The sequence below is a fragment of the Nomascus leucogenys genome, chromosome 5 (assembly GCF_006542625.1).
Source record: "Nomascus leucogenys isolate Asia chromosome 5, Asia_NLE_v1, whole genome shotgun sequence".
NCBI lineage: Eukaryota > Metazoa > Chordata > Mammalia > Primates > Hylobatidae > Nomascus > Nomascus leucogenys.
In genome coordinates this window covers 62,917,751-62,945,597 of record NC_044385.1, presented here as the reverse complement: position 1 = coordinate 62,945,597, position 27,847 = coordinate 62,917,751, and the positions used below count along the sequence as shown (strand labels likewise).

Sequence of the window (27,847 nt, the reverse complement as noted above, 5' to 3'; positions counted from 1 at the left end):
AAGCAGGCACTCCCACCCTGGCTCAGCAGTAACAAGCAGCCTCCCCTAACCCTGAACATCCAAAGAGGCTGAGTGGGGACTTTACCTTCCTAGGGAATAATGAGGCAGCATGTCCACTTTCCCTGCCAAAGCAATGTCAACAAAAGTCAGCTACAACAAAGATAAAAAATATACAGGTTTCCATCGAGAATCATTCATCACACCAAGAACTAGGAAGATCTCAAAACTAAGTTAAAAAAAAAATTCAATAGAAGCCAACACTGAGATGACAGAGATGTTAGAATTATCTAAAATTTAAAGTCAGCCATAACAGAAAGATTTTGATGAGCGATTACAAACACTCCTGAAACAAAAGATAAAAAGCGCCAGCAAAGAAACAGAAACTAGAAGGAGGAATAAATGAAAATTTTACCTTTTTTTTTTTTTTTTGTGAAAGGTTCTCATTTTTGAGAAACGGTCTCACTCTGTTGCCCAGTCTGGAGTACAGTGGTGCAGTCATAGCTCATTGCAGCCTTGAACTCCTGGGCTCAAGAGATCCCCCTGTAACCAAGTACCTCAGTTTAAAAACTATATTTTAATCACTCACTTTCTTTGTCTTCCTTCCTTCCCCTCTCACCCTGTCATTCCTTCCCTCTCTACACTCCCCTCTGGCAACGCATGCTTATCTAATTACATTCTTGCTTAAGAAATCCCAGAGGCTAATCTCAAACAAACCAGGCATGAAGCCCCCACTGCAGAATCCTCCCGCTTAGGGGGAGTCATGACAATTAGTCCACCATCAGCAGGCTGAAGTCAAGATAACGCCAATCAGACCTTTGGACAGGCGATTACCCAAGATAGCCACCAGAACAAGACACACAGGACCCTGCACCCTGCACCATTCCCGCATGTTTCCCATACCAAGTTTCCCTTTGAAAACCCCGTGGTAAATTTTAAAATTTAAGCCGGTACTTTAGAATGCTATTGCCATCTTCTTTGTTTGCTGGCTCTCCAGTTAAAACTGCTTTTCCTCCCACCTACCCCAACTCCTGTATTCTGGCTGCTGCTTCTTTTTTTTTTGAGTCTTACTCTATCGCTTAGGCTGGAGTGCAGTGATGCCATCTTGGCTCACTGCAACCTCTGCCTCCTGGGTCAAGCAATTCTTGTGCCTCAGCCTCCCAAGTAACTGGGATTACAGGCGTGCACCACCATGCCTGGCGAATGTTTTGTATTTTTAGTAGAGATGGGGTTTCCTCATGTTGGCCAGGCTGGTCTTGAATTCTTGACCTCAAGTAATCTGCCTGCCTCAGCCTCCCAAAGTACTGGGATTACTGGCATGAGCCACCACACTTGGCTCCAAAAATGGAAACTTTAGAACTAAAAGATGGCCGGGCATGGTGGCTCACCCCTGTAATCCCAGCACTTTGGGAGGCTGAGGTGGGCGGATCACCTGAGGTCAGGAGTTTGAGACCAGCCTGACACAATACGATGAAAGCCCAACTCTACTAAAAACAAAAAAATTAGCCAGTGTGGTGGCATGTGCCTGTAGTCCCAGCTACTCGGGAGGCTGAGACAGGAGAATTGCTTGAACCCGGGAGGTGGAGATTGTGGTGAGCTGAGATTGCACCATTGCATTCCTGGGGAATGGGCAACAAGAGCAAAACTCCAACTCAAAAAAAAAAAAAAACCTAAAAAACTAAAAGATACAGTAACTGAAATGGAAAGCTCAGTGAATGGGTTCAAGAGCAGAATAAAAGGGTCCGAGGAAATAATTAGTGAACCGGAAGCTAGAACAATAGAAATTATCCAATGTAAACAACAGAGAAAAATGGAGGGGGCTCTGGAGGTGGGAGAGCCGAAGCTTAAGAATTATAACAAAAGATCTAGTATTTGTATCAGTAGAGTCATGGAAGTAGAGTTCGAAAGGAGAGGTGTGAAAGAAAAAGCTCTTGAAATAATGCCTGAAAACTCCCCAAATACCAAATTTGGCCATAAAAATAAACCTACAGATTCAAGAAGCTGAGTGAACCACAAACAGTAAAAACCTAAGTAAATCTAAGCCAAGAATCTCCTAATTAAACTTCTGAAAAGTAAGCAAAGAGAAAAGCTTGAAAGCAGCCAGAGAAAACACCTTATCTATCCATAGGGGAAAATCATTAGAATGACTACAGATTCTCTTGAGAAATCACGAGAGCAGGAGGAAGTGGCACAGCATTTTTCAAGTGCTGAAAGAAAACTATCAATCTAGAATCCTGTAGCCAGTGGAAATACCCTTCAGGAAGGGAGGGGACATGAAGACATTTTCAGGTGAAGGAAACCTAAGAGAATGTCACCAATAGACTTCCCTTAAAAGAACAGCTAAAGGAGATTCTCTAAAAAGAAAGAAAAAGATAAAAAGAAAAAGCCTTAGCACATTAGGAAGAAAAGAAAGAACACGGTAAGCAAAAATATCAGTAAATATGACAGACCTTCCTTCTCTTGAGTTTTCTGAAATGTTTGATAGTCAGAACAAAAAAATTCTAACAGTGTCTGATGTGAACTGAAAAAGAACAACACTGCCATTCGAGTGGTTTTTTCACTCTGTGACAATAGCCTCCAATCATTTTGTACTTTTTAAGCATGACGATTGGGTTTTCACACTCATGTGGGAGGTGCCTCCCTCAAACTTTGTTACATTAGCACATTACTCATCTGATGTGAACTTAGGAAAAAACTCACAATGACCCATATGCATTTCATCCCAGTGTCCAATAAGATTTTTCTTCTTTTCTAAGGTGAATAAGCTCATTTTGTCCACTCAGTGTAGGCTTCTGTTGGAAATGGAAAATTCTCTTATAAAGGAAAAGCTTTTTTTTACTGATGGAAAAAGATTTAACAGGATTAATAATATCAGCATAAGGACCACTTGAGCCCAGGAGTTCAAGACCAGCCTGGGCAACACAGGGAGTCCCTGTATCTACAAAAAAAAAAAAAAAAAATATGGCAGTGCACACCTGTAGTCCCAGCTACCCAGCTACTTGAGAGGCTGAGGTGGGAGGATCACTTGAGTCCAGGAGGTCAAGGCTGCACTGAGCCATGTTCATGCTACTGCATTGCAGCCTGGGTGACAGAGCAAGAACCTGTCAAAAAAAAAAAAAAAAAAAAAAAACCAGCATAGTACTACTTACAAATATTGACTTAATATCAAAGATTTTTTTGATTATGCTAATTTTTTTTTCTTTTTTTGAGACAAAGTCTCACTCTGTAGCCCAGGCTGGAGTGCAATGGCATGATTTCAGCTCACTGCAACCTCTGCCTCCCGGGTTCAAGCAATCCTCCAGCCTCAGCCTCCCGAGTAGCTGAGGCTACAGGTGTGTGCCACCACACCCAGCTAATTTTTGTATTTTAGTAGAGACTGGGTTTCACCATATTGGCCAGTCTGGTCTTGAACTCCTGACCTTAGGCAATCCACCTGCCTCGGCCTCCCAAAATGCTGGGATTACAGGTGTGAGCCACCATGCCTGGCCTAATTTTTGTATTTTTAGTAGAGATGGGGTTTCCCCATATTGCCCAGACTGGTCTCCAACACCTGGGTTCAGGCGATCCGCCTGCCTCAGCCCCACAAAGTGCGGGGATTACAGGCATGACCCATGGTGCCTGGCCTTCCCTACTTTTACAAGGCAATAAGTTAGCCTGTTCTTTAGTGGAATGGTCCCCAACATTTTTTGGCACCAGGGACCAGTTTTGTGCAAGACAATTTTTCCATGGATGGTGGAGGGATGGTTTCAGGATGAAACTCTTTCACCTCAGATCATCAGGCATTAGATTCTCATGAGTGCACAACCTAGATCCCTCATATGTGCAGTTCACAATAGGGTTTGTGCTTCTATGACAACCTAATGCACTGCTGATCTACTGATCTAACAGGAGGTGGAACTAAGGACTCATGCTCACTCACCCACCACTCACCTCTTGCTGTGCAGCCCCGTTCCTAACAGGTCCATGGACTGGTACCAGTCAGTAGCCCGGGTGCTGGGGACCCCTGCTTTAATGGATGCTGGACTAAGACAAAGATTCCTGGATCAGAGACAAAGGACTTTATTTTTCATAGCACGGCAAGCAGCATGTTTGCATCAGTTTCCCCTTGTTCCCAAGTCCCACTGGGGCAATGTGGAAGACTCAGATGGGTTCTGCTGAGGTATACTAAGCTTGGGGAATCTTTTTTTATATCAAGCAGCAAGCAAACTTGCTCTTTGTCTTGGAGAGAGACATCATCTTACCCCTTAAAGTTGCTCACTACAAATCCAATCCTGAGAAATGGCTCAGAGAAAGAGCAGTCAGGCCTTATCTTCTTGGCATATTCAGCAAAGTGTGCATGAGGGAGCCGGGAAGAAACTGCTCACATCTGCACAGGGAAATGTGGCAATAAACCTTGCAAATACACCTTACTTTTGACCTAAGAATTGCACCTCTAGGAATTTGTCCCACATAATTACTTTCACGTACACAAATGATGGTTATAAGAGGTTATTTATTCTAACATTGTTTATAATAGGAAAAGGTCAGAAACAACTAAATGTCTAGCCATATGGGACCAGTTTGATTATAATACCCTCACAATGGAATACTATGCAGTAAGAATAAAAAAATCAATTTCTTTATGTGCTGCTATATAGAGTGCCAAGACATACTGTCAAGTGAAGAAAACAAATGCAGAAAAATATGCATAATATTCTCTCATTTCTGTAAGAGGCAAAAAGTACACATATACATTTTTTCTTGTACATAAACTTTCATTCCTCTAAGAATGCCCAATATATTGTTAATAATATCATTTGTTGTCTGTGGGGAGGTGAATTGAATGACTGAAGTGAAGGAGACATTTTTTGTGTATCACTTTTATATGTTTTGATTTTTTTTTTTTTTTTTTTTTTTGAGACAGTCTTGCTGTCTCCCAGGCTGGAATGCAGTGGCGCAATCTCAGCTCACTGCAACCTCTGCCTCCCGGGTTCAAATGATTTTCCTGCCTCAGCCTCCTGAGTAGCTGGGATTACAGGTGCACACCACCATGTGCAGCTAATTTTTGTATTTTTAGTGGACATGAGGTTTCACCATTTTGGCCAGGCTGATCTCGAACTCCTGACTTCAGGTGATCTGCCCACCTTGGCCTCCCAAAGTGCTGGGATTACAGGTGTGAGCCACCGTGCCCGGCCAGCGTTTTGATTTCTAAACCATGTGACTGTACCTATTTAAGGTATACAAACTCTTATATTTTCCAGATTTCTAATACCATCAATCTTTATCATCTATCTATTTATCTATATTCTTTGAGACAGTTTGTCTCTTCTTGCCCAGGCTGGAGTGGAGTGGCACAATCTCAGCTCACTGTAACCTCCGCCTCCTGGGTTCAAGTGATTCTCCTGCCTCAGCCTCCCAAGTAGCTGGGACTACGGGCGTACATCACCCACAGCCGGCTAATTTTTTTGTGTATTTTTAGTAGAGACAGTTTCACCATGTTGGTCAGGCTGGTCTCGAACTCCTGACCTCAGATGATCCACCCGCCTTGGCCTCTGAAAGTGCTGGGATTACAGGCATGAGCCACTGCACCCAGTCTATTTTTTTAAGACGGAGTCTTGTTCTGTGGCCCAGGCTGGAGTGCAGTGGTGCAATCTCAGCTCACTGCAACCTCCGCCTCCCAAATTCAAGCAATTCTCCCTGCCTCGGCCTCCTGAGTAGCTGGGATTACAGGTACCCACCACCCCACCCAGCTAATTTTTGTATATTTAGTTATTTAGTAGAGACAGCGTTTCACCATGTTGGCCAGGTTGGTCTTGAACTCCTGACCTCAGGTGATCTGCCAGCCTCAGCTTCCCAAAGTGCTGGGATTACAGGTGTGAGCCACCACACCAGGCCTCATCAACAATTTAAAATGAAAGGTCAGGGGCTGTAACTGTCCTCTCAGTTTAACATATTATGCTGGGGAATTAGCTCTTATTCATGATTTATTTGATCACCCACCATATTTATTTGATATCCCACTTAAGCCACTCAGTAATCCTAATGAGGCATATTTTGTTCCCATTTTACGTTACGTTGGTCACAGAACTACAGCCTGATTTGGACTTCATGTGTCTACCTGGAAAGCCTGCTTTTCCACACCCCAAGCCATTCCTGAGACAGCCCTGTCTGTGCTGTGCAACCCTGGCTCATGTGTCACAGGGGAAGCATGGGGGAGTTACAACACGCTGAGAGAGGCAAGGACTTACAAACTCCAGTAAGACATGACACCAACTACGGGATTTGGATTCAAAATTTTAATAATAAATTGTGCCAGTAGAAGCTTTTCAAAGGCAATGATATATCAATAAATAATAGTTAAACTGAGTTCCTGAGAAAGAACCTAGCACATGAAAGTATGTCAGAGCGCTGTGAGTAACAACATGGCACGACTATAAAATAGCGAGAATACTGACAGTCACGACGACAGGCACAGCAGACTTCAGAGTATGCCACTCACACAAATGTAAACCAGTACACAGGAATCTTTATTTTTTTAGTTTAAACATTGATAAACTTCTAAGTGTTGTTGCCTAGATATATACTAAGTAATGGATACATTATGCTAAGAACTTCAAGGAAAAATATGTGGAATAATATAATGAAAATTATGAAGCATCAGATTTTTTAAAAAGCAAAAAAGAATCGAACTTTTTACTCAAATATAAATCACTTTAAATAGGAATCATACTAATTTGAAATAATGAATATTGTGTTTATCTGTGTGTGTGTGTGTACACGCACATACATCTATACTTCTAAGAAAATACGTATGGCTTACTTTTTATCCCAATGTCATTTTGAAGAATCTTTGCTTTCTTACAAAGGTTAGAAATATGTATTGTTTAAACCAAGTTAAGATTTGACACTTCAAAGCACACTAAAAGAACAAAAAAAAAGTGAGAGAACCATTAGATCACTCAGTTTCCTGACGGTAACAGAAGAAAACAGGACTAAGAACGTTCACTGAAGCTTTCAGTGTGGGCAGTCTGTCAGTAAAAAGGTAAGCAGTAGGGTCAGAGGTATGGCATTCCACATACCAGCTCTACCAAGAATGAAAGAGCATACGGACTAGAGAAATGGACGTGTGTCCGTGATTAAACTTTTTTGGCATAGCTGTATTAATCCCTTTTGATGTACATAAGTTCAGTATGTGACAAATGTTTCAGTCCCCCCACCCCCAACACAAAGAATCCAATCACACCCAAGACACACACACAAATCACTTCTCAGTTACACATCTGCATTTCTTTAACAAAACAGTAAGAGATACAATCATAGCGAAGAGGTCACCCGCACAATACATTATCAGCACACTGTCTAGAACACCTCATTTAAAGACACTCAGTAAAAACATATTCACAGGACCTGCTGTGAATGGCAAGATACGGTAATTTTATAATAGAAAAACTCTGCTCATGCAGTACTCTCCACACACCAGATGTCGGAAATCACAGCCACATCATCACCTTGCTCACACTTCCTATTATACTAGATATGCAAAAAGCCAAAAAAAAGCAGCTTTTAACATTGTATCATTATATCACAATTTTGAAATGTGGGAAAAAAAAAAAAAACCATTGTGTGGATAAAATGGTCTCCGTGACATTGAGCAGAGTGTTATCTTTTTTTTTTTTACATTATTGCACAGAGATTTCTCATCAAATGTTCTTCAGTTTTTGTCTTTTCCTAAACGTGAATAAGTGCTATGGATAAAATACAAATGTAGAAAATAACAGCAGCATGATTTGTCAAAGTTAATCCCTATAATTTAGTAAGAAAAAATGGATATAAACAAAATAAGTGCTCTTTCTAAACTGTACTAAATTTTCAAAAATATTGTTTTAATGCAGTGAAGGTCCTGAAAAGCCTATTGAAAGCAACGCTGAGTCCTGTTTTCAAAAGTGTCTTATTTGGGTTTTCTTGGTGAAGACCAGAATTTCAAGTGAAGTAATCGACGGACTAATTTAAAACAAAACAGCCCTCGGCTTCCCTATTGGCCTGTGAGGGCACCGGCTCCGGGACCCTGACCTGGGAGCAGCGAGTGGTGGGGGTGCCTGGCCCCCATCTACACGTACACAGGCTGGCAGCCTTCAGTCTGATCCACCAGATCAGAGGTTTCTAAATCTGAGTTCTCAGCCTGTGAAGCTTCTGCTCCTGAAGGCTTTGGGCATCGAAAGGGGTAGCCATTGTCATCAAAGAACCTTCGGAAGGTGAACTCGTAAAATGCGTGCTCTGGATGCTTGTTACTGGGCGAGGTGAGTGTGTCCCAGGCCTTGGTGCTACCTTCGCTGGCATCGTTCCAAGGGCTTTCTTCATCTACAGGGTCGAAATTCGAGGTGTCCATGGGGTGGCTGATGGTGGGAACGTAGGGGGCTGGCTGCTTCCGGATGTCACTGGAGAAGTCAATGGTGCTGAAGAAGGGGTGGGCCTTCAGGTCATCCGCCCCATTCCGCCCCAGGCGGTGGTCTGCGGAGCAGCACAGCTTCGTGATGAGGTCCCTGGCCTCAGGGCTCAGCTTCACCTGGGCTGGAATGTGGAGCGTGTTCTCCCAGTTGATCACCTGAGGAAACAACAGAACCAACAGGTTAGCTTCTCCTCACATCTTGGGCAGTTCTGGGACAGCATGTGATGACGTGACTTTCAAATAAGTTTAGTTTCACAATAGGAGAGGAGTTAGAATAGACACAAGCAGCAGTGTTGATCTCAGCAGGCATAAAAAGTGTCATTTCAGTCGATGGCTCACAGCCTGAGGCCAGGATGACCAGTCAAATACAGACAAAAAGATACTGATTTTCTTCTCCCAGAAATACTGTTTAGCCAAAGAATTTTGTGCTTTCCACAAAAATGAAGAGAATGATGGTCTACAAGTTATTTCTTTTTCTTTATTTTTATTTTTTTGAAATGGAGTCTCGCTCTGTCGCCCAGGCTGGAGTGCAGTGGCGCGATTTTGGCTCACTGCAACCTCCGCCTCCTGGGTTCAAGCGATTCTCCTGCCTCAGCCTCCCGAGTAGCTGGGATTATAGGCGCCCCCCACCACACCTGGCTGATTTTTGTATTTTTAGTAGAGACCGGGTTTCACCACGTTGGCCATGCTAGTCTTGAACTCCTGACCTCAGGTGATCAGCTAAAGTTATTTCTTTAGCTATGGCAATGGCTTTCTGTCAAACCATCATGGCACTCATTCAAATACTTATTGTGGTCAAAAAATGGCCAACCGGGGTTTTGAAAAACAAAAAGGAAAAATCTCATAGAGAAGAATAAAGCTGACTGACCCCATGTGACCTTACATGCTCAACTGCACAAACCAGCCATCTGGACGTTCAGTAAATGCACTTGTTGTAGAGATGTGTCTACTGTGAAGACAAAACCTAGGGGACTTCTTTATTGTTTACACTTAGAATCAGGAGGAAACAAGGCCAACATGACTGGCTACCAGCTGGGGTGATGGGACAGCGGATAAGACATGGAAGTTAGCTAGTGGGTGTGTGGGTGGGAGGCTTGGTTTGAACCTAAGTAGTTGTTTTCACAGAGCTAAAACTAGAGCTCCTAGAAGAAAACATAGGGTGAAATCTTCATGATACTGAGTTTGGCAATGGTTTCTTAGACATGCCACCAAAAGCACAGGGAATAAAAGAAAAAAATTGGACTGCATAAAAATTTAAAACTTTTGTGCATCAAAGGACATTACTGATAGCAAAAAGGCAACAAAATGGAAGAACAGATTTCAAAACATATATTTGAAAAGGGGTTAGTACCCAGAGAAAATACAGAACTCCTACAACTCAACAACAATAACAAAACCAAATAACTTGATTTAAAAAGGGTAATGGACTTGAGGAGATATTTCCAAAGATATACAAATGACCAATAAGGACATGAAAATAAGCTCAATATAATTAATCACTAGGGAAATACAACTCAAAACCACAATGAGATACCACCTTACATCCCCTAGGGTGGCTACTACTTAAAAAAAACAAAAACAGGAAAATACTTATTGAGGATGTAGGGAAACTGAACACTCAGCCACTGCTGGTGGGAATGTAAAATGGTGCAGCCACTATGGCAAACAGTTTGGGAGTTCCTCAAAAAGTTAAACACGGAACGACCATATAATCCGGCAATCCCACTTTCTGGTTTATAAGCAAATGAACCAGAAGCAGGGACTCATACAGTGGAATATTATTCCACCTTAAAAAGGAAGCTACGACATGGATGAACCCTGAGAATGTTACGCTAAGTGAAATAAACTAGACACAAAAAGACAAATACTGCATGACTCCACTTACAAGACGTCCCAAGGCCAGGTACAGTGGCTCACACCTATAATCTGAACATCTGGGGAGGTCGAGGTGGGTGGATAACTTGAGGTCAGGAGTTTGAAACCAGCCTGACCAACATGATGAAGCCGCATCTCTACTAAAAATACAAAAATTAGCTGGTGTTGTGGCAGGCACCTGTAATCCCAGCTGCTTGGGAGGCTGAGGCATGAGAACCTGGAAGGCAGAGGTTGCAATGAGCCAAGATTGTGCCACTGCACTGCAGCCTGGGATACAGAGCAAAACTCTGTCTCAAAAAAAAAAAAAAAAAAAAAAAAAAGAAGTCCTGAGCATAACCAAACTCACAGAGACAGGAAGCAGAAGACAGGCGAGCAGGCGCTGAAAAGGAGAGTGGGGAGTTTCTGTTTAATGGGTTTGGGATGATTAACACATTTGAAAATAGAGGGTGGTAGCCGCGCGTGGTGGCTCACGCTTGTAATCCCAGCAGTTTGGGAGGCCGAGGCAGGCGGATCACGAGGTCAGGAGATCGAGACCACGGTGAAACCCCGTCTCTACTAAAAATACAAAAAAATTAGCCGGGTGTGGTGGCGGGCGCCTGTAGTCCCAGCTACTCGGAGAGGCTGAGGCAGGAGAATGGCGTGAACCCGGGAGGCGGAGCTTGCAGTGAGCCGAGATTGCGCCACTGCACTCCAGCCTGGGCGACAGAGCGAGACTCCATCTCAAAAAAAAAAAAAAAAAAAGAAAAGAAAATAGAGGGTGGTGATGGTTGCACAATATTGTGAATGTACTTAATGTCACTGAATTATACACTAATTAAAAATGGTAAATAAATAATTATCAAATAATTAGTGATTAAAATAATTAAAATGGTAAATTTTAATTTACCATTAAAATAATTAAATGGTAAATTTTATGTTATGTATATTTTACCAGAAAAAAAAATCTGAATTATCATGTGGGCAATTTAGTGAGTAGCTCAGCAATTCAATTAGGGTGCAGACAATGCCAGATTCCAATTTTACTGTTCCTAGAGTGAAATTAAGCCTTACTTTAGGGTTTTTCTATTTTTCTTTTTTTGAAACAGTCTCGCTCTGTCGTCCAGGTTAGAGGGCAGTGGCGTGATCTCGGCTCACTGCAACCTCTGCCTCCTGGGTTCAAGCGATTCTCCTGCCTCAGCCTCCCAAGTAGCTGGGACTACAGGCGCCCGCCCCCATGCCAGGCTAATTTTTTGTATTTTCAGTAGAGACGGGGTTTCACTACGTTGGCCAGGCTAGTCTCGATCTCCTGACCTCGTAATCTGCCCGCCTCCACCTCCCAAAGTGCTGGGTTTACAGGCATGATCCACTGCGCCCAGCCTTACTAGACAGTTTTTCTAATTAAAGTTATTAATTTAGGCTCCCTGGTGGTCATGGCCACCACGGCATGTGAAAACTCCTAGGATTGTGTGTCAGTTGGTATGTCCACAGAAGACCACAGATTCTTAATTCCAATTCTCAATTCAATCCTTACTAACTCATTTCAGAAAGCAAATGGCTGTCATTTTAAAACTAATAATTTAGTATTAAATGACTGACAGAATTATTTAACTACTTTGAATAAATATTAGGAATATGCATAACTAGCCTGACCACATAGCTGACAGTTTGCGAACAATGATATAATATCCAAATAAAGAAACTGATTTCTTTAGATACAGTTGACCCTTGAACAACACAGTTTGAGGGCCACTTACACTAGCATTTTCTTCCACCTTTGCCACCCCTGAGACAGCAAGGCCAACGCCTCCCCTTCCTCAGCCCACTCCACATCAAGATGACAAAGATGGAGACCTTTATGATGACCCACTTTCAATTATTAAAATAGTAAACTATTTTCTCTTCTTTATGATTTTTTTTTCTTTAGACAGAGTCTCACTCTGTCACCCAGGCTGGACTGCAGTGGTGTGATCTCGGCTCACTGCAACCTCTGCTTCCTGGGTTCAAGTGATTCTCCTGCCTCAGCCTCCTGAGTAGCTGGGATTACAGGTGCACACCACCATGCTGGACTAATTTTTTGTATTTTCAGTAGAGATGGGTTTCACCATGTTGCCCAGGCTGGTCTTGAACTCCTGACCTCAGGTAATCTGCCCACCTTGGCCTTCCAAAGTGGTGGGATTATAGGCATGAGCCACTGCACCCAGCCTATGATCCTCCCAAAGTAGTGGGATTACAGGCATGAGCCACTGTGCCTGGCCAGCATTTTCTGTTCTCTAGCTTGCTTTATTGTAAGAATACAGGATCTAATACATATAACATACAAAATATGTGTTCATTGACTCTTACTGGTAAGGCTTCCAGTCAACAGGCTATTAGTAAAGTTTTTGGGGAGGTGAAAGTTATACGCAGATTTTTGACTGTGCAGGGGGGTTGGCACCCCAACCCCCCCTTATTGCTGAGGGGTCAACTGTAGTTCCTGGAGTTACATGTGTTCTCTGCGGGGCAAGTGTGGGTGGGGGAGACAGTGGATCTGCAGCACACCTTTGCTGATCCTCACTGTTCTTGCCTGGAAATAACAAGGTGGCAGATGGCCAAGGGTTTAATAGAATTTCAGATATTAAAATGGGTCCAATTCCATGGCTTTGCTTATCAAAATAGAAAATTTAAAAACAGATAATAATTTAAAAAATAATGAGATTTCTTTTAAAAATCCCATCCTATACAACTGCCATTCCTACCCTACTCAGAATAAGAGGGCAAATGCTGACCAAAGATTCATGGGTACATGAGAAAATCAGATGTCTACAGCAAGCAGATGCGAGGTTCCTCTCACATTACCTTCAGCTGGGTTTCTGTGGGAGTAGGTGCCAAAAAGGGCGGCTGCCCCACCAGCATCTCGAAGAGAATCACTCCAACACTCCACCAGTCACAGAGCTGAGTGTACCCTGCAAGACAAAGTTCACTCAATCCCTACACAGGCATGAATTGTCCTCCGAGGTGAATTTCATCAAGATGCTGAACATACAGATTTCCTGTGAAGTGGGAAAGTGCGTTGAAGCATCACACTGTGCAGAGGATGGACCTGTGTGAGTACCTGGATACTACTGGGTGGAGTGGCGGGGGTGGGGGTGGCGGCCATGGCCGCTTAGGTTTTCGTATTTTTAATCATTGTAATAAGAAAATACTTTTTAATTTAAAAAGATTATTTTTATTGTTAGCAAATAGTTACTATCCAAAATTTTATGTTCTTAAAGATCACAAACAGAGGCACCAATTAAAACAACAAACTGAAAAACATAAAGTGCTATAACTCGTGAATAGTCAGGTGAGAGTCCAGGAGGGCTTGCTAAGGCGGGGGGCTTCTAAGTCAGCTTTGGATGAAGCTGAAAAATACGGAGATGAGGAGGAGGTGGGCAAAACCCACCGGACAATTCACTGTAAGCCAAACACGCCTTGTGTGAGGCCCCTACGGAGCTGGGCCTTCCTCACGGGGCTCCCAGCTGTGCTGGGTCAGGGCTGGCCTCTGGGAGGCTGTAGGCTAGGCTTGTTTACCTTTCATTTTCTCCCACTTTTCCTTCAGAGCCTCATGACCTATCAAGCCAGGCTCGTCTTCATGTCACCTAATCCTTGCTAAGTACAAACCGGGATGTTAAGAGGTCAGTCCGGGGGTGCCTGTAGCTGCATATGCCAGGGTAGACCCCTCAGGCCCCTCTGCTATGTCTCCATCCCACCTCTTCCTGTCCAAGTTTGGCAACAGAGGCTGCAGAAAAACCCCAAGCAATGGTTTCTTGAGAATGCTGCACGTGGCAGAGGGAAGTAGACCTTCAATGGACACCAAGGTTATTCACAACCTCTCAAGGTCGTTATTGCTATGTCTGTGGTCTGAGAAGTTAAGTAACTTGTGCTGGATTACCACAGCTAGCAAGGAAAACCCAGACTTGAACTGGGTCTGGCTGGCTCCAAAGACTTTAAACAACATGTGACGGCAGGGGCTGCCTGTCTCTGGATTAATTACACAGAATCAGATCAACACCCCACCGTCACTGTGGACCATGCAGGATCACTGAAGGATTCCTCCTATACTGAACCAGATGTTGTATTTGATAGAATGAAGCATCCATCCAGGAGGCAAATGTTATGAGCACTAGTCATTTTACACAACTGGCACCTGCCACTTTTGCTTATGGTCTAGCAGGGAGAATGAGAGAAAAAGGATCTTCCAATGCTGTCACATAAGCACCCAGCTGCACACGGCACAACTCAGCCAGGGGCCTGAGACAGAAATGAAAGCTAGAGCCCAGAAATATGTGGTCTGGGCAGACTGAGCGGAGGTCCTGTAGCCCTCAGAGTGGTTTCTATCATTTGACTGTGAAAATCAGGGCTGGAGTCATTCCCTTGGGTCTAGATAGAGCCCGAGGGCCAGCAGACACTGGTCTAATGGTGCATGTCTTCCAACCCCCTGAAGGAAGAGCACTTCCAGGACAGGAGGGAGGCTTGTATGTTGCGGACATTAGTAGTTTTCAGGCTTCCAGGAGGACAAAAATATGACTGGAAGCATTAGGTCCTGGAAAGCTAGAGCCAGGGAGACTCAGCTCACAGGTCTGAAGGGAAGGAGACCTCCTGCGGGGTGGCTGGCCGTGGCGCATGTACCTTTGCGGAGGAGCACCTCGGGTGCGATGTAGTTTGGAGTCCCCACCAGTGAATGTGCCAGGCACCTCTGGTGCTGCTTCCGCGCCCTCTGCTCTAGGGTCTTCAGCCTGTCCCCACACCGACAGTTAGACACATCGTCCCAGAGGTCGCTGGGCTCCATGCTGTCCTGTCTGACATGGCTCCCTTCACCCAGGAATCAGGGGTGGTGAAAGAAGAAAGAAAATATAAAGTGAATTTTCACTCTTCAATAACTCAACACATCTACAGCTTAAAACAGCAAAGTCATTCCAATTAGCTCCTGACATATCAGAACATAAGTCCCCACTGAGCTGCTCCGTATGGGCAGCCTGCTGTTCCTAGTTCAGAGACACAGGTGGTGAGGTTGGCGCTAGCACCAAGGTAGAAATGACGGTGAAGAATCATAGGACACCAGGCACCGTGCTGAGCTGGCAGGAAGGCACTGCAGGCAGGAGAGGCCGGAAGAACTGCGGGGACAGCACCCCTAGCACTTGGGCCATAATCAAAAGGTAACAACTGCCTGACACATGTTTTAAGATGAACATGGAAAACTTAGGAGGATTTAAACAACATGAACAAAGGTTACTTCAATACCAGAAAATGAGAGTGAATTAAACGATTTAGAGTTAGTTTTGAGTTAGAGAAAAAAGACTAAGTGATGATATTAAAATAACTATTTCAAGAATCTGAGCCATAAAGAAGATAATAACCAGCTGTTTTTGGCTTTTCCAAATGGCAGAACTATAGGAAATGGAGTTCAATGATACACTACATAGATTCAGGTTGGCTCTAAGAGAGGACTTCTTGGGAGGCTGTGACTCTTTTATTTATTTATTTTATTTTATTTTGAGACGGAGTTTCGCTCTTGTTGCCCAGGCTGGGGTGCAATGGTGCGATCTCGGCTCACCGCAACCTCAGCCTCCCGGGTTCAAGCGATTCTCATGCCTCAGCCTCCCAGTAGCTGGGATTACTGGCATGCATAACCACGCCCGGATAATTTTGTTATTTTTAGTAGAGACAGGGTTTCTCCACGTTGGTCAGGCTGGTCTCGAACTCCTGACCTCAGGTGATCCGCCCGTCTTGGGCTTCCAAAGTGCTAGGATTACAGGCGTGAGCCACCATGCCTGGCTGAATCTTTTATTTTTTAAGGCTTGCTTTAATGAGGCAGGTGATGGTTCCCCACAAAGGCCCTGTGACACCTTGTAGCCTACTGTCTTAAAAATATAGTAGGCCAGGCACGGTGGCTCACAGCTGTAATCCCAGCACTTTGGGAGGCGGAAGCAGGCGGATCACCTGAGGCTGGGAGTTTGAGACCAGCCCGACCAACACGGAGAAACCCTGTCTCTACTAAAAATACAAAATTAGCCAGAGGTGATGGCACGTGACTGTAATCCCAGCTACTCAGGAGGCTGGAGGCAGGAGAATCACTTGTACCTGGGAGGCAGAGGTTGCGGTGAGCTGAGATCACGCCATTGCACTCCAGCCTGGGCAACAAGAGCGAAATTCTGTCTCAAAAAAAAAAAAAAGTAAACCTGAAATCCACTAACTTAAAAAAAAATGCGTGTATCATACTATTCCTTTTGGAAGGGAAGGATGTCACATCAATTTATAAAATAATGGAGTGACAGACAAAAATTTCAAAATGATTAGGAGCCACTAGGATGGGAAATTTAGTTGCTTGCAATGGGGTTAGTGACATCTACACATAGAAAGTGCATGTGGCACACTTAAGACAATACCTTTCTGGTAATATTTGGAATTGTGAGTCCACCTGAACCCAGTGCAGAGGCCGAAATCTGTGAGTTTAATGTGACCATCCAGATCTATCAAAATGTTATCAGGCTTGATGTCTCGGTGGATGAAGCCCATCTTGTGGACACTCTCAATGGCCAAAGTCAGCTCTGCGATGTAGAACCGGGCCAGGTGCTCGGGGAAGACCTCCATCCGGATCAGCAGGCTCATCATGTCCCCACCAGGGATGTAGTCCATCACAAAGTACAGGCTGTCTTTGTCTTGGAAGGAGTAGTAGAGTTTGACCACCCACTCATTGTCTGCCTCGGCCAGGATGTCCCTCTCGGCCTTGACGTGGGCCACCTGATTCCGGTTCAGGACATCCTTTTTCCTTAGGGTCTTCATGGCGTACAGGGCGTGAGTGTCCACCTTACAAGCAAGGCACACTTCTCCAAAGGCACCGATCCCCAGGGTTTTGATTTTGACAAACATAGACTTGTCCATCTTGGCCCTCTTTAACCTGTTGTAATTAGACTCTTTCTGGTAGAGGATCTTCCGCATCTGCTCCTGCTCAGCTTCACAGAGTCCAGCCTGTGTAGAAGGAAAGGAAGGAGGAAGAATCACATTAGAGAAATCCCACGATAACAAATGACTGGGATGGGGATGCCCTGGAACTGAGAGGAACCCAGCTCGTTTTACAGAAAGGAGAACAGAGAAGAATGGGTCTCATATACTACAAAGCAAGGTAACAATTGGTTTTGTTTTGTTTTTGAGACAGAGTCTCACTCTGTCGCCTAGGCTGGAGTGCAGTGGCACAATCTCAGCTCACTACAGCCTTCGCCTCCCGGGTTCCAGTGATTCTCCTGTCTCAGCCTCCCGAGTAGCTGGGACTACATGTGCCCGCCACCACGCCTGGCTAATTTTTGTATTTTTAGTAGAGACAGTGTTTCATCATGTTGGCCAGGCTGGTCTCGAACTCCTGACCCCAGGTGATCTGCCTGCCTTGGCCTCCCAAAGTGCAGGGATTACAGGCGTGAGCCACTGTGCCCAGCCAGTTTTGTTTTTTTATATCCATATATAGACATGAATCTGGAATGAAAAGTTAAGACAAAAAAGAGAGTTCTTTCTCTAGGAGACTTTTGGCTCTAAAAACTAAGGGAAACTTCTATTAACAAAAATCTGTGGAAAAGGGGACCACAGCATTCCTAGAACTCCAAGAGCCATCTAATCTTTCAGTAACTCAGGGAAAATGGGAAAGCAGGAAGAAAAGTCAATGATCAGCATACAAAAATCAGTAGCATACATTAGATAGACTTGCATATGGTGAGAGATAGGGTCTAGTTTCATTCTTCTGCATAAGGATACCTGGATTTCTGTACACCAATAATGAATGCCATTTACAACAGCCATAAAAAAAATCTAGGAGTAAATTTAACCAAAGTGAAAGAGCTCTACAAAGAAAACTACAAAACACTGAAGAAAGAAACTGAAGAGGACACGAACAAATAAAAAGAGATCCCATGTTCACCGGCAGAAAGATTTAATATTGTTAAAATGACCATGCTACCCAAAGTAATCTACCAATTAAATGCAATCCCTATCAAAATACCAATGATATTTTTCACATTACTAGAAAAAACAATACTAAAGTTCACAGGGAGCCCAAATACTCAAAGCAATCCTAGGCAAAAAGAACAAAGTTGTTACCTGACTTCAAAATATATTACAAGCCTAGAGTAACCGAAACTGCATGGTATTGGTATAGACCAATGGAACAGAATAGAGAACCCAGAAATAAGTCCACGTATTTACAGCCACCTGATTTTTGACAACGGTGCCAAGAACGTACATTGAAAAAGAGACATGCTAGGAAAACTAGATATCCATATGCAGAAGAATGAAACTAGACCCCAATCTCTCACCATATAGGAATGTCAACTTAAAACAGATTAAAGACCTAGAAATAAGAACAGAGGCTATGAAAATATACTCTAGGACATTGGTTTGAGCAAAGATTTTTATGGCTAAAATCTCAAAAGCACAAGCAAAAAACCCCCAAATTAGACAAATGGGACTACATTAAGCTAAAAAGCTTCTGCAGAGCAAAGGAAACAACAGAGTAAAGAGGATACCTGTGTTGAATAGGAGAAAATATTCACAAACTATTCATCTGACAAAAGACTATTATTCAGAATATACAAGGAACTCAAACAACTCAACAGCAAAAAAAAAAAAAATCAAATAATCCCATTAAAAAGTGAGCCAAAAGGCCAGGCACGGTGGCTCACGCCTGTAATCCCAGCACTTTGGGAGGCTGAGGCAGGCAGATTACTTGAGGTCAGGAGTTTGAGACCAGCCTGACTAACATGGTGAAACCCTGTCTCTACTAAAAATACAAAAATTAGCTGAGCATGGTGTTGCACACCTGTAGTCCCAGCTCTCAGGAGGCTGAGGCAGGAGAATAGCTTGAATCCAGAAGGCAGAGGTTGCAGTGAGCCGAGATTTCACCACTGCACTCCAGCCTGGGTGATAGAGCAAGACTCTGTCTTAATTAAAAAAATAATAATAATAATAAGGCCAGGCGCGGTGGTTCACACCTGTAATCCCAGCACTTTGGGAGGCTGAGACAGGTGGATTATCTGAGGTTGGGAGTTTGAGACCAGCCTGACCAACATAGTGAAACCCTGTCTCTACTGAAAACATAAAACTAGCTGGGCATGGTGGCGCATGCCTGTAATCCCAGCTGCTCCGTAGGCTGAGGCAGGAGAATCACTTGAACCCGGGAGGCGGAGGTTGTGGTGAGCTGAGATCGTGCCATTGCACTCCAGCCTGGGCAACAAGAGCGAAACTCTGTCTCAAAAAGAAAAGAAAGTGAGCTAATGACCTGAATAGACACTTGTCAAAAGAAGATACACAAATGGCTAAGAGGTGCATGGAAAGATGCTCGCTAACCATCAGGGAAATGCAAATGAAAACCACAATGAAATATAATCTCTCCCCAGTTAGAACGACTATTATCAAAAAGGAAAAAAAAAAGAAACTAAAAATAGAACTACCATACAATCTACCAATCCCACTATTGGGTATTTATCTAAAGGAAAGGATATCAGTATATCAAAGGGATACCTGCACCCCATGTTTATTGCAGCACTATTCACAACAGTAAAAATATGGAATCAACTTAAGCGTCCATCAACTGATGAAGGGATAAAGAAAATGTGGTCTGTGTACACCACGGGATACTAATCAGCCATAAAAAAGAATGAAATCCTGTCATTTGGAGCAACATGAATGGAACTGGAGGTCATTATGTTAAGTGAAATAAGCCAGAAACAGAAAGTTCAGTAAGAACACCACACATTGTTACTGATATGTGGGAGCTAAAATAATTGATCTCATAGAGGTAGAGAGCAGAATGTTAGTTACCAGAGGTGGGAAAGGGTGTGTGTGTGTTAAGGGGAGATGAGAGGTTAATTGGTGCAAACATACAGCTGGATAGAAGGAACAAACTCTAACTAGCATGACTATGGTTAGTAAAAATGTATTCAGTACTTCAAAATAACTAGAAGAGAGGACTTGAAATGTTTCCAACACAGAAATGATAAATACACCAGGCAATGGATACTCTAAATACCTTGACTTGATCATTACATATCCTATGCACGTAACAAAATATCACGTTTCCCACAAATATACAAATACTATGTATAAATAAAAAATAAACGGCTGGGCGTGGTGGCTCATGCGTGTAATTCCAGCACTTTGGGAGGCCGAGGTGGGCAAATCACCTGCGGTCAAGAGTTCGAGACTAGTCTGACCAACATGGCGAAATCCCATCTCTACTAAAAATACAAAAAAATGGCCGGGCGTGGTGGTTAAGCACCTGTAATCTCAACTACTCGGAACGCTGAGGCAGGAGAATTGCTTGAACCCAGGAGACGGAGGTTGTGGCGAGCCAAGATCGCGCCATTGCACTCCAGCCTGGGTGACAGAGCAAGACTCCGTCTCAAAAAAAAATTAAAAAATAAAAAATAAAAATAAAAAAATAAACACAAATGAAAAGTGTATCTTTAAAAAAAATCAGTGAATATGGGACACTGAAAAGAACACAAATCTGGTTTTTAGGCTTTGGAATTACTGGCTTTGTGTGATTTAAATCTGTTACATTTTAATTTAAATAATTTCATCAATAATTACCTTCTTCAGCACTTCAGTGTCAACTAAGGTATACTTAAATCATTAGTTACTAATTAAACACTTAAAAGAATAAATGGAATCACTACTAGATACATTTTTCTTCCAAAATCCCACAATATCAATTTACAAAATCTTAAACTTTGTTTCTACTCATTCAAATGTTCTATTTTTAATCCATGATGAATTTTGTTAAGCGAGGACATACCCTAAAACTTAATTTGCTAATTTACCTACAATGTAAATTGTAGATTACCTACATTACGCTGGCTACATTATGCACAGCTATCTCTGATTCTTCAGAAGCGTCAAGGGGAAAGGGGAAAGGGGAAAGGGAGGTCACACCATTTGCAACTTCTCCAAGTTGTTGGCCCCATAACCAGACTGTTGCCCGTTAGCCATGTTGATGGTAAGGGGTATACAGTCGAATCAGAAAAGGGATTGTGCGTGCTTCCTATCGCCAGTAGAGGGAAGAGCCGGGAACAAATAGTAAAAATGAAGTGGGAAATTACTTTGGCCATTTCTTGCTCCAGCTGCAGCCTCCGGTTAACCTTCTGCTGGTAGGTTTTGATGACATTCTCCACATGCTGCTCCATGAAGAACTTAAAGGCGTATGGCGAGTAGCTCTTGATGCGTGACTCTCTCTTCTCTTCGTCTCTGCTGTTTTTGCGGACGGGAACGGGAGAGGTCTGAATCTGCTTTTTATCCTTTCCGCCTTTGTCCCCCTTGGCGCTTTTACGGCTCTTGTCACCGCCCTCGGGATCGCTGGGGCCCGCACGGAGGCTCTGCTCCATGCCCGCGCACAGGCTGTCCAGGTCGTACTGCTCGGACTTGCTGCGCAGCAGCAGGTGCTTCGGGTAGGGCGGAGGCGGGCACCTCCGGTCTGGGCCTCCGTACTCCACGTCCAGCGGGTAGGCGCCTGCGCCGCCCAGCGCCAGGGCATGCTCCTCCTTGGCGTCCAGGCCCTCCGCGGCCGGGGCGGGGGCCGGGGCAGGCGCGGGCACCCAGGCGGGGTGCGAGGGCCCCACAGCCGTCTGCGGCTCCGGCCTCAGCACACGCACGCTCTTCACCGGGTGCAGGATGTGCGCGGCCGTGACAGCCGTCACGGTGTTGGGGGCGGGCAGGGAGGTCTCGGCCTTGCCGGGCGCACCCGGCCGCGGCTGGTGGCTGTTGAAGGAGTTGGTCCTGCTGGGCACTGGGCAGTCAGGCCGGAAGGCCGCGTGCGCGCGCGGCGGCGCCTCCAGGCCCGGCTTCTGCAGGGAGTCCCGGCGGGCCAGGGTGGCAGCGGGCCACTGCTGGACGGAGGTGCTGCTCAATTCATACAGGTCCACGTTGAGGCTGTTCCGCGAGGGAGTGAGCAGGCTCTGCGGGGGGCTGTCGCTGGCGAACACCTGGCTGCGGGAGCCCAGCACATGCAGCTGGTGGGCCGCGGGGCCGGCCTGCTTGTGGTGTGGGTGCGGCACGTAGAGCCCGGCGGCAGGTGGTGGGAAAGCGAGGCCGGCACCTGGCGGTCCTCCCTGGCCCTTCGCGGGCAGGCTGGCGTAGCCCCCGGTCTCCGGCGGCGTCTTGCTCTGGAAGGAGGGGCTGCGCTGCACTCCGTAGCCCAGGGGTTCCCCAGGCACCAGCAGGTGTGGCCGGCCATAGTGCGCGCCCTGCAGCGGGAAGTGTGCCCCTGCTGCCTCTACGCTGGCACCGTAGCCCTTGGGTGGGTGCTGGTGCTGGTGGCCGGGCCCGTGGGGGCCGACTCCGGGGAAGAGGTAGTCCACGTATGGCCGCGGCACCTCCTCCAGCGCCGTGGGGCCGTCGGCGCCGAAGCTTGGGCCCTCATAGGGGGCACCGCTCAGCTGGTGGTAGGACGCAAACGAATCGCCGGTTCCTTCAAAGCTGGGCCTCCGCGTCACTGGGGTTGGCATGAGCCCCTTTCCTGCAGTGGAAAAAACAGGAAGACAGCATCAGAGTGGGTGTGATCAGTGGGTTCTGGCACTTTCAGGCTGGTCCCCACTCTAGCGCTGCCCTCGGGGCTAAGGGTCTTGAACCCTGGGCCCTGACGTGCTGCATTCTGCCTAGCACAGGGTCAGTGGACTCCCCTCTGCCCTGCCAGCAGGACCAGTTGCCCTAATGTGTTAGCAGAGTGGAGACAAGCTGGAGGGCACATGGGAGGGCCAAGGGCAGAAGAGAAGACCGTGTCCACATCCTGAGGTGCATCCTTGCCCCCTGGGGACCGCACTGGGGTCACTCTCCTGTCAGGCTAGGGATCCGTCTGCATAGCCAGCTTTGTTTTCAAAATCCTTTCATGCCCAAATTGTGGGAGGCTGAGTTTACCACCGCATGGTTCCCAAAGCGCTGCTCCCTCACAGAAAGGGCAGAACTGTATCCACTGTGCAGCAGCTGCTCCACTTCTCTTTCACCTCTTTTCCAAATTAAAAGATTTTCTAGTTTTTTTGTCTATATTAAAACAAAGCAATATATACACAATAATAAAAACCACACAAAACCCCTCTACAAATATCCAGATTTCATCTGCTGCTACCTTAATCCTGACCTCCATTTTCAACATTTCATCTGAAACAGACACCGGAAGGAAGGTCAAAGGCTCCTTTCATTTCTTTAGGCCAACTGCTCCACTTGGCTCGACTTAGCAGAGGGTGCTGAAGGGTAGAAAGGCTGTGCCTTGCCCACAGGAAGACCACCCCGATACCTGGCAGAGTGAAGGCCCTGACAGCCTGGCACTGAGCAAAGGTCACAGGCACACCAAGGCTTTGTTTTCCCTGGGCCCAGAAGACGTCAGCGAATAGACACACCAAAGGCAAGTGCAGAGGGAAATCAGCACGGAACATGGGCCTGGCCTAACCTTTGAGCTATGCTCTAAGGCCTCAAAACTGGAAGAATTCTGACATGGATGGCCAGCTGGGGGCTATTTAAGGAAGTTCCTTCTCTTAAGAAGAAAACAAAAATGTGTGTCCTTTTAACAAGGGAGATATAACTTACAAAGGTGAGATTTTTCTCACCCACCACATGAAGTAGGTTTTATCCAAGGTCTTCCACAAAATAGGGAAAACTCTTACTAATTACTAGGAATTTTTTTTTTTTTTTTAAATACAGATGAGGTCTCCCTCTGTTGCCCAGCCTGGTCTCCAACTCCTGCCTCCATCCTCTGGCCTCAGCCTCCCAAAGAGTTGGGATTACACAAAACAAACAAAACAAAACAAAACAAAACACCAGGCCAGACAATGTTGGGATTACAGGCTTGAGCCACTGCGCCTGGCCATGAATCCTTTATCACACCCCAGGGGCCTCAGGTACCAATCACAGGGCCCATGTGCTTGCTCCATCTTGGGAAAGTAACATTCATCCATAGCCAGTAAAAGGCAGGGATTTGGTGCGGTGCCTCAGGCCTTTCACAGGGGATGCTAGGGGGGGCCCAGCACTCTGCCCACACTGCCTGCCATTGAACCCGCACTCTCAGAGGCTACGATGTGAGAGAGGTGTGTTTTAGAATTGAGGAAAGAAGCCACCCTTGTCAAAGATCCCTCCACAGGCCCAAGAGAAAGTGAAAAGACCATTTTTACACCCACTTTGCTGACTTTTTTGATCTTTCATAAAACAAGCACACACTTTCCCCTAGGTAGGAAGTACTAAGGTAATTTCAGACAAGGCTGGATGGGGCAAGCACCAGGTGAGTCCCATGGTCTACCACTTGGGGCTGCTCCCGCCAGGGCCTGACTCTGTCAGGGCAGGGCAGGCTCAGCTTGCCTGTTAACTGAACAAGGCAATGTGCCAGGAGACTGGCTCTGGCCAGGCCAGGCCAGGTTGGACCCCTCTGCATATGGTTTTGTGTCCTTAAGCCACAAACCATCTTTGCCCACCATGCTGCAGGCCTGAGCTCACCTGGGGAGGTCTGCTTAATGACCCGCACGATCTGCTCATTCCTCGGGTCCAGGTAGCCCATCTTGCTGATGTACTCGAGGGCGGCCTCGATGCTCCTGCTGCCGGTCTGCTTGAGAGCTCGGCCAGCCATCTCCTGGGAGGGAAGTAAGGGAGAGGTAAGTGCATGTCATCCTAAAAGCCACCAAGGACTCCCATCCCCACTCTGTGCTGGACTGTGCTGGGACACTTCGCCTCTGTACTGCTGAGAACCTGCGCTATGCTGCAGGAGACCCTCAGAATGAGTGCCGGTGGCTGTGTGCCCTGCCGGTGCCTGATGGCAAAAGCCTAGCACAAGCCACACCATAGACTATTTAGCCTTATGTCAAGGACATACGGGAATTTTGATGATGGGCCTGAGACTTAAATTCTGCTTCTCCTCAGAAAACTTCTGTGGTTGGACTGGTGAGTTCAGGATGAACCTAAACCTAGAAACGTTTAAGGGGAAGAATTGTGGGAGTCAGGGAACCTGGCTTTAACCTCAGCTCACCTCCAGGCTAACTTTGGGACTAGGAAACCTGTCCCCAGGGAGAGGGTGCAGCTGCCGAAGAGTCATATATTACACGCCTACTATTTACAATGCCCCGTGCCGGCTATAGCAGCAGAGGACTGGCCCTTAGAGATCTGACTCGTACAAGAAAGAAAAGAGACACAACAGGAGCCCACGGAGCCACACCGGCCCAAGGACAGGCCCCTCAAACTGCTTGTGGGAAGAACACAGAGACTGGTGGCCACCACGGGAGAGGGCAGGTAAAATGGGAGAGGGCCACAGGAGAAAGCCTCCTTCCACCCGAAAGATGAGGTGGTGGCATGGCTAGCTGTTCCAGACTTTGGGCAGGTGGAGAGCCCCGGGAGAGAAAAGGCATTCCTGGCAGATGGGACAGCCAGAGCAGATGCCTGGGGAAAGATGGGCCCATGGCAGCAGCACGCAAGGGTAGGTAGAGATGGGGGGATAGACCCACAGATGGAGGCCAGGCTCTCCGGGGTTTTGCTCCTATCTGCAGGCATTCGAGGAAGCTTTCAAACTGGGACATACAGCATCAGCAGGTCAGGCTGGGGGCAGCTGTGGGTGCAGAGGTGGAGGCACTCAGATGGAGGAGACAGAATAGGCAGGAGGGTGCAGAAGAGATGCAGCCCAGTGGGGCGGGGCGGGGCAGTGAGGCTCTGATGAAGGTGCCCCCTTCACCTTTCAGGACAGCTCTGCAGAGCTGTAGGCAAACAGGGAGGGTGAGCACAGAGAAAAGAACACCACTGAGGCTGGCTCTGGGACAAGGGCAAAACAGGTAAAGGCCACAAAAAGGGCTTCGGCAGGAGAAGGGAAGGCTGAGCACTCTGAAGGTCAACGAGGAGGGCAACCAGGCAGGAGGAAACTGAAAATGTAGAACGGGGTCCGGAAAGGAGTCCACAGTTACCCAGACAGCAGAGAAGAAAGGGGTGGAGACAGCTGGCCATGGTGGCTCACGCCTGTAATCCCAGCATTTTGGGAGGCCGAGGCAGGTGGATCAAGAGGTCAAGAGATCGAGACCATCCTGGCCAACATGGTGAAATCCCGTCTCTCCTAAAAATACAAAAATTAGCTGGGTGTGGTGGTGCGTGCCTGTAGTTCCAGCTACTCAGGAGGCTGAGGCAGGTGAATTGCTTGAAACCTGGGAGGTGGAGGCTGCAGTGAGCTGAGATCACACCACTGCACTCCAGCCTGGTGACAAAGTGTGACTCCAACTCAAAAAAAAAAAAAAAAAAAAAAAGAAAGGGGTGGAGATGCAGAAAGACCCCGGACAGTGGGGGAGGCTGTGCAGGGCTGCTCTGCAGCAGAAAGCCTGGCCATGGTCACAGAGCCACTCTGCAGAGAGAGACGCAGCATTGAGTGTCCCCCACCTCTGGACAGGGCATTGTGGTGCCCATGATCTGAATCACACTCAGCTGTGTGTCTGTGGTTCCCTTAGGACAAGAAGAACCTGGCAGAGCCTGAAACCATGTTACTCATGGTTGCATCTGCCCACTTAACACAGTGCCTAGAACAAATTAAGCACTTATTGTCCATATATGATGGTCTAATACTGAATCAAGCTTTCCAGTCCTGGCCATACGCCAGCAGAATGGCTGTAAACTGTGCCTGTGTTCTTAGCGATGCAGGCATGGGCATGGCAAGATGGCAGGGACAGGGAAGGGGCTGCAGAGGAGCATGAAGTGGAAGGCCTGGGGAGGTGCCGCCACATGGGCAGGCCACGTTGCAGTGGAGGGACATGAAGTGACAGATTGGAAAATGGTAATAAGAACAGACCTGTTTGTTAAAGTGGCGCCTGGACTACCAGAAAGGGCAAGTGTTTACAACCTGGAAGAGTTGCAGAGAGAAGGCAGCGGCAGTTCCGAAGGGAAGTGCTTCCTGGCCTCACCTGGGACAGGAGATAAGACTCCCACCACCGCCTACTTCACAGCTGTGCTATGCGATGAGATCACGTCTGCGAAAACTCAACAGCTTGGAGGAAGACATGATATAAGACCACATCTTTGTGGGATCACCCTGGAGCTTTTGGCGCCCATTAAAAATATGTGCCAATTGGGGCCGACTCTTAACCACAAGCCTTTCCATCAGCACTAACTGTTCAATTGCTTCGTCTGAAACGTGACCATCGCTCTGTCTCCTGCAGGGTGAATCACCAGCCTGTGCTCATTAACCCAGTACCTGCTGACTGCCAAGGAAGGGACACCTCCAGGACAGACTAGGTCAATGTGGATGTTCTCAAATTCTCTCCCTGTTTATGGAGCACCCACTACTCAAGATGTGTATGTTTATTGTGCATCAAATCTAGGAACTCAGAAAAATCAGCAAGGAGATCACAAGTGAAGACTCATGTTCAGAAGGGAGTTTGAAGTCCTAAAAGTGAACCGTACTCATGAGCCAGCTTGTTTATAAATAAACCCTTCAAATAACCCATGTCCTTTGAGGCTTGCCCTTGTTATCTGTCCATCGACCCTTCTTTAGCAAGTAAGTAGTTCCTATCTGTATATTAACTCTCAGAAGATGCTACTGTACATATACATAGAGCTATGTTTTAA

General features: G+C 46.1%; 1 protein-coding gene and 1 non-coding gene across 2 annotated transcripts in view; one reads left to right on the top strand and one right to left on the bottom strand.

The window, feature by feature from the left end:
• Positions 1–2,577: 2,577 nt before the first annotated feature.
• On the top strand, positions 2,578–2,676 carry LOC115835332. Its single transcript, XR_004030319.1, has one exon. It is a non-coding gene; the product is annotated as a small nucleolar RNA U13 (small nucleolar RNA).
• A 3,581-nt stretch (positions 2,677–6,257) lies between these two features.
• LATS2 (large tumor suppressor kinase 2) overlaps positions 6,258–27,847 on the bottom strand; it is an 89,450-nt gene continuing 67,860 nt past the window's right edge. Inside the window, exons 3-8 of the mRNA XM_030813259.1 lie at positions 24,755–24,887; positions 21,379–22,790; positions 16,681–17,263; positions 14,924–15,106; positions 13,112–13,218; positions 6,258–8,578 (exon numbers count right to left, since the gene is read on the bottom strand). Coding sequence (XP_030669119.1) covers positions 8,084–8,578; positions 13,112–13,218; positions 14,924–15,106; positions 16,681–17,263; positions 21,379–22,790; positions 24,755–24,887 — 2,913 coding nt within the window. The 3' untranslated portion in view covers positions 6,258–8,083. The remainder of the gene's footprint in view (positions 8,579–13,111; positions 13,219–14,923; positions 15,107–16,680; positions 17,264–21,378; positions 22,791–24,754; positions 24,888–27,847) is intronic.